The sequence below is a fragment of the Etheostoma spectabile genome, chromosome 1 (genome assembly GCF_008692095.1).
Source record: "Etheostoma spectabile isolate EspeVRDwgs_2016 chromosome 1, UIUC_Espe_1.0, whole genome shotgun sequence".
NCBI lineage: Eukaryota > Metazoa > Chordata > Actinopteri > Perciformes > Percidae > Etheostoma > Etheostoma spectabile.
In genome coordinates, this window is record NC_045733.1 from 14,148,051 (window position 1) to 14,155,677 (window position 7,627).

Consider the following 7,627-nt stretch of genomic DNA (forward strand, 5'->3'; position numbering starts at 1 on the left):
CTGTGAAGATGAACCTGGCGGTATGAAGGCTTTATTAGCCATGTGAAGGCTTAGACCTAGTAAAAACCAATGAGATGAGAGATTCAAGCTGTGTTAACGTTTAAAGCTATAGTGTGCAAGTATTTGATATTAATGAACATCCATTACATCCAAGCCATTTCCAAATTAGTTGATACAAGGCTCATAAAGCCTGTCAGCTCCCCAGAACTCTCTCTGTACTTCTCAGTACGGCTATGTTTACAAAAGGGTGTAATCTGGCGACTTTCAAGCGCAGCAGCTCTTGTGATGCGTTTTACATCACAACAAAAAGGACAACAGTAGTGTTCAGCTTTTGAGACGAAGAGGATATCAAAATTACAAGATGATTACCTCTTCTGAAAAGATCTTGCCATCCTAATCCTAAATAACAAAATCGATATCAGTGTGCTTTTCAATCTCCAGAGAAGATGCTTTCGGTTCTTATGCAGTTTGGCAGAAACTGTTGGATTATGTAATGTATGTCAGTTTGACTTGTCTTCCGATTCTTCAGTCAATTCTTAGTTGATGGAAAATCCCTTCTCAACACTGGCCTAGTCATAAAAAAGAACAAGTAGAATCTTCACCACATCCCGCATTCTGCACAATGATGGTTTTGTCCCCATTATCAAATACAATTACTAATTGGTTGCTCTTGGGGGAATTACTGGGATTGTTGGGGCTTTTTAAAATTGTAAATAAAAGTGTGGTCTAGACCTATTCTATCTGTAAAGTGCCTCAAAATAACTTTTGTTATGATTTGATACTTCAAATAAAATTGAACTCTCTGGGGATATCATGCCTTATCAACATGTTTAGCTTCAAGTATGTGCAATATTCTTTTCATTTGAGGTATGCACAGCTCTTTAAAGCCTTTTTCAGCAACTTCTCAAGTAATGTGATCATGGGTATCTTACAGTCCATCTTGATCTTCAGTATCTGCCTCTCTGAAATGGTTTTTGAAGACCTGAGTTTATTAAGGGTGGCAGCAGGTGTCCACACGTTAATACCCAGGATAAAAACTCCAATGATGGGGGTGAGAGCTGATTTGCAACATTGACTCTTTAGCATTGCTAGCTTGCACTGTCTCTCCCATCTTTGAAATATCAAATGGAATTCCACACAGTCCACAATTTCCATGTTCCAGGTCCTGGTATTTTTCAAGCCATCCCGCACACACAAAAATTATTAAATCTGCACTTTCCTGGCAATAGCACAAATTTACATTTCTCTGGCATGCAAGCTGCAACAAAGAGAACACTCGTAATGTTATTCTAGTGATCTGCTTTAGTGCTAAATTCAAGTAAAACAAAAGGATTGTATCAACCAATCTTAATCAAACCTGAAAATAGCTATTTACAAATTCTGTAAAAACCTGCATTATATCGGATATTAATCGTGAAAACAACTGTGATCAAATCATGTGGGTATGGCAATAGGAGGTGGTAGAGTGTGACCAAATCATTGAAGAATAAATATACAGTATGAGCTTTGATTTTGACTGCTTTTAAAATGATTCCTGGCAGAGTATATGATAATGTGGAAAATGATAATGTGAAAAGAAATTGCTAATATCCAATCACCGACAGGGAGAGCCCAAAGCAACAATCTAAATCTGAGAGGGAGACAACCAAAACAAGACTGCCAGGGATCTGCCCATCAATGTAGCTTAAATAGCACCAAAGGAACACTCACTCTCTTTAGTCCGATTTACTTTGCACTGGCAACAAACATACCTTTACAAAACTAGCTATCCTACCACAAATAATATTAGATCCAGGATGTGCATTAGTGCATACCCTTTTATTACAGTCTTGTATGACCACAGAATTCCTAGCATGGTTACGTCTGAATGAACAAATTGTTTCCAATGTAAAGGAATAAATGTGCAAATTACAAATTGCCATTTCTGATTATTCATTTATCCAACACAAAAGTATAATGACAATGCAAAACCTGCCAACATATGACAAATATTTGGATTGACAAATTGAGGCCTGGGTGAAGGAGATGTGAACACAAATTAATTATAGGAATGCTTGATAAGGCATTGTACACTCGCATTACACACTTGCATATAAGTTGATGATAATGTGCCCACCCCAAATATGCAACATTTTATGAGCCCCTACAGACTAATGGAAAAGTTATGTTGTATTAGTTCTATTGTGCAGACAAACAAAGTAACTGACAGCTGGAGCACTTTTATAGCAAGGCTTGAATGTTCATCTTGTTAGATGATCAGCACAAAGAATGAGAAAATGTCTTGACAAAAACCTGTGTTATTATAAAAAGTCAACAACAAAAGACTATGGATTAAGTCATCTAAGACTCCCTAAGGGGCACTGCAATACAAAACATCTCATTGACAATCTTAAAAGTATGCTGCTCATGCTTCTTAGGGTGGGCTGCAGCAAGAGATCCTGCTTTGTGAAACTATTTAACAGTTTAAAACATTTCACTTAGATGATTCTGGATCAGTTATGGATAAATTCAGTAACTAAGCTCTGGTTTTTTTTTGTTCCTCATGAAGCATTTTCAAGTTGCTACAGCCGCTCTGATTCACACATCAGTCTTGCATCTTCACAGCCACAACCCCTAAGCCTCACAGTATGTGAACTGCAGATCTGTTTTCTTTGCTACTTGACACTTGTTTAATATCATTTTTTCAATTCATACATTATACTGTACATTAATATGAAAGTTCTATTTATTTTGAAGAAGAAATACAATTTTAAAACAAAAAAGAATAACAAAAGAGACAATAGTGCGGCCACTAAAACTGAAGAAAGCAAGCCCATTCCTTTGCTATAATCATGTACTGTACCTGACAGGGTTGCTGGTAAGAGACACCCGCAATGAGTCTAGACAGGCAAACAGACGTTCGTCCATAACCCCCGACTTCAGCTCTCCCAGGAATTCCTGAGGAGATATCTGATGGCTGCTTCTCAAACTACCCTGAAAGAAAGAGGGAGAAGAAATCTCTTATGTGCAGTCATGGAAAAAGAGACAAAAAGTCTAAATAATCAGTACACTGACAGAAAAATTTAAACAGATTTTTAACAGTAAATCGCAAAATCAAAGATGTGGATTCCTTTCCAGTACACGTGTCTCTTTAGAAACCTGAAGATCTATCTAGATTCATGTCTAGCCTACTTGAATACATTTCATTCTACTGTAATAATCCCCATCAGATGAGTGTGTATACTGTACATGTCATTTTCCTCCACATTCTGCTCTTCATCGGAGATGCAGCATTCATGTTTTAACAAAATGGCACGCAAAAAGCAAACACATTTGCCAGTAATATGGAATGGTTAAAAAGAGACCAGAAAGAAGTTAACGTTGTCTTAAATATCTCTATGAATGTTTCCCTTACCATTCTAAAAATGGCATGGTAATGTTTGTCTAGTGTTAATCTATAATTTGTGGTATGTTATGGTGTTTAAATAAGCTGGATATAAGGAGCAGCCGAGGTGCTAGTAAGTAAAATTATAGTTGGGCTGTGATTACTTGTGTTGGTCATTTAGACAGACTGAATGATTAATTGAATATTAAAACTGATGACTGTCCGTACAGCGGTATGACGGCATTAGTATTAAATTGAGACAGTTTCACAACCGGTTAAAACGTAGCAACTAGTAGCCCAATTCGGTGTTTTGGTACAGTTGATTTTAACACTTGATGCAAAGTGTAGGCCTATGGGAGTACACATGAAAACCCTGAAGAAGCAGCTGTTCATAGGCCTACTGAACTTTGAACAACTGGACTTTGGGGTCAAGTGTAATGTATCCGGGCTCATGTCCTGGATGTTGAAGCCCCCTTACTGGAATACTGGAGATAATGATATTCTACAATAGTTTGTATTTTGATTTTTTACCTGCCACCAGAATTTTGTAATTTCCTTGCAATAAATACAGTTGGTTTTTTTTTCAATTAATTGGTGCCTTAAATGTATCAGAATGCAGGAATTGAAGTCTGTTACACTTAACATTACCTGTTTAATAGATTTGAGGGGGAAAAAGCCATATACCTCCTGTCTAATGACAATCTACATGCATCTTGCCAACTACTGAATATATCTGCACATAGTTTCTTCTTTTTTTAATAGTTTAGGAAGACAACAGCAAGACAATAAAAACTAACGCTTTTCTGTGTTTTTAGGTGGGAGGGTGGTGTAGAGAGAAAGTACACTGATTTGATTGAGTCTCTTGTAAAAGTAAGTGACTACTGAATAGCTTGGTATCCAGTTTGGACCTCTGGAAACAAACAAAAAAAACATTATCAAAGATACAGTGTGTCCGTCCCTCCCTCCCTCCCTCCCTCCCTCTTCCGGCTCAGCTGTCAAACTCCTCTCCTGTCCTGTCCTGTCCTGGAGAGACATGATAATGACCAGCCTGTTTGTTTCTCTGTATCTCTAAAGCCTTCAGCACTCAGTAGGGTTGTAATAGTATTTGTATTTGTCCCAAAACGTTTTGGTTCAGTACGCTCTGTGACCCAAACACGTCAAAACAGTCTTTCCGCATGTGCGAGTACTAGTAGTATTTCTACTACTAGTACTCGCACATGCGGAACAGAAATTTTGGACCACAACTTTTAACTGAAAGTAGAGGCAGCCTATTGGCCAGCGGCAGCATTAGTTTACCATCAGGTAAACAAATGCAAGTGTTGGAATAGGCTGGTCCCCATAGTAACTGGAGATATAAAGCCTCAGGCAACTTTTGAGGGATGTCTGATTAAAGCAAATATAATAAACAACTCTTCTTTGACAGAGATTGTGCCAACTTGTTAACCAAAAAAAACATTTTTTTTAAATAATAAAAAACTAAAACTGCAAGCAGTTATGATCGGGGTCCAAGCCTCATCGCGGCAGTCATCCTGACGCGAGTTGACACCGGCAAACTGGCGGAGCGCGCAAAAGCAGAACCCAAAGCGTAACGTGGGGAGGCAAGTGTCAGAAAATATTGATAGGTGTGAGCCGCAAGGTCTGTGGAACATTCCCATTACAAATATTCTAGAGCCCTGAAGAATTTTTGACAACCTCTGGTCAGTCTGATTTCAATTTCTATGAAAGCTTGTAAAACCTCAACCCTGTTGTCCATGGTCAATCTACACCAGCTACCAAATTTGGTACAGAGCCTCCGGGCGGCATGCCAAACAATCATCACAAGTTTGGTGTTAATAGCATTTACTGTGGCAGAGATATTGTAATATCAAATTTCCCATTTAAATGCATTGAGTTTTTAGACAAAACAAATAAACGTTGATTATAGCGCCCCCTAAGGGCCAATCTTTGCCAAATTTGGTTAAGAGCATCGTGGAGAGTAGCGAAACACTGCTCCCAAGTCTTTTGCTTATACCATTTAGTTTGGCCGATATATTATATGATATGCTTTTGGTAGCTTACTGGAAAAAACATTTTGGGTTGTCAAATGTGCATACTTTAACGTAGCAAAAATCTATGAATATCTTTTTGTCGTGGCCATCTGGAGATGCTACATACCGGGTTTCGTGCAGATCTGTTGCACGGCCTAGGAGGAGTTCGAAAAAGTTGGTGTCACACTTAGCGCGCTATTGAAAAAAAAACTGAGCGGAAAGGGTTGTGGCCTATATCAGGTGACTTGGCATGATTAAGTGAACACATGTAACGGTTTTTAATCTGCGATGTGTAATGTGGGTGTTACAGGCAAAAACACGTTTTACGTCATTGAAGCGTCACATAGTGGTCCACATGGGTAGTATTTGGTAAGTCAGGTCAACTACCCTTTGTGCATCTACCTTGTTAATTTCAAGTAATTTAATTTAGGGTAAGTAATTTAACATAGGTCACGCCCACATCAACAAATCATTACTCCACAGAAAGGGGCGCCTGAGGAGTGGCCCTAGAATCTTCATTCTTTATAAATTCTTTTAACAAAATGTTGTCAGATCGGTCTGGAGATGCTATGTGACAATTTTAATACAGATCAATTTCAGGGTCTAGGAGCAGTTTGAAAATTGTTTTTAATAAATTTAAATTTTTCCCTCATAAAAGTCTCAGCGGAAATGGGCGTGGCCTATAATCACAAGATTCAGTTGGATCCAGGGGACACGTGGATATTTTGTTTTTAAATATCCAATGTACGGTTTGGGAGTTATAGGACCAAACGCGTTTCACAGACAACTACAATGAAGAAAAAAAATACTGGAAAAATAGTCCTTTATTCAATCAAAAGTCCAAAAATGAAAACCGAGCATTGAAAGGTTTTGACCCCAATCAGATTTCTTACAAGTTACACTGTTACTTATTCCACATGTACGTAGCCTCTTTACTCAGAGAACCAAGGTTTAATTGTACATTGTAAGTAGACAGAGAGAAATTAAGCTTATTTTACTATTGTTTCACTTTGATTACGTTCTAAAGCACAAATAAATTACCATCAACACTCCATGATTTTTGTAAAGACAGATGCTCCTTTCTCCTCCTCTGCATTTTATTAATTGCAGCAATAAACAGGGACATGGCTAGTCTAGTATCGATTTATGACCATTATAGGATCAACGGAGAACATTTTCTTTGTTTATGATCATTAAAAGTAAAGTTAAGTTTTTTGCGTCTGCTTCCGAGTCATTTTAAAGAGAAAGAGAGTGGTCTGCACAAGACAGCGCACAGTGACCTGCACTCTGTGAACATGTGTGTCTCGGCAGAGAGAGAGAGGGAGAGAGGAGAGAGGAGAGGAAGAGGGAGAGAGAGAGAGAGAGAGAGAGAGAGGGGAGAGAGAGAGAGAGAGAGAGAGGAGAGAGAGAGACGAGGAGAGAGAGGAAGAGAGGATCGAGCGAGCGAGAGAGAGAGACGAGATGAGAGAGACTGAAAGAGAGAGGAGGAGAGAGACTAGAGCGAGGTGAGAGGAGAGGGAACGAGAGAGAGAGAGAGAGTTTTTCAGGCTCGTTCTGCAAAAGTTGGGGCAACTTGGAGGAACAGGCGGATGATCTTCTATGCTAATTTCAAGGCTGCTACTCTGCACTTGTGTACTGATATCGCGAGACACTATCTCGTCACACCATTATTGGCTAATATCTGTGATATTTGTAAAGAACAGTTGATTCAAGTTAGTAAATGAAATGTTATGCTATAGCTGCTGTTAAGCTGAGTTAAGGTGTTTTAATTATAATTCAAGTAAGTATCCCAGACCAAACTCATATTAACTATAAACACACTCTGGGTTAGATATTTTAAAAAAAAGGAAAATCACCTGCAAAGGGTGGTCTTCCAAAGATTCTATTCTTAAGGGCAAGATAAATCAATGTAAGCATTTTTTCGCTCTGGGAGAGAGAGAGAATGGTCCAGAGTTTCCATTTCTTTGGAAATGTAATAGTTTTTCTCTCCAACTCCAACAGTTTTATCTCCCTCGATCAAGATCTGTCTGCTTTGAGGGTGAGTAAAGGAATAGCTTAGGACTAAGTGCTGAAACTATGAAAGAACCAATCAACAGTGATAGCTAACTCACAAAATCTAATCTATTATCTTCAAGCACTCAAAAAGGTTATTGAGAATTAATACCAAACCTCATCCATCATGCCACAATACTGTAGCCTATCAGACAAGGTATTCACAGCAAGTAACATCTCAAAA

The 7,627-nt window shown here is 38.5% G+C and overlaps 1 protein-coding gene across 6 annotated transcripts in view; it reads right to left on the bottom strand.

Moving 5' to 3' along the window:
• Window positions 1-7,627, bottom strand: part of LOC116700867 (protein diaphanous homolog 3) — a 178,170-nt gene that overhangs the window by 159,503 nt on the left and 11,040 nt on the right. For all 6 annotated transcript variants that reach the window (XM_032534721.1, XM_032534507.1, XM_032534583.1 and 3 more), the window contains one exon: window positions 2,843-2,973. In XM_032534721.1, the coding sequence (XP_032390612.1) occupies window positions 2,843-2,973 (131 nt within the window). The remainder of the gene's footprint in view (window positions 1-2,842; window positions 2,974-7,627) is intronic.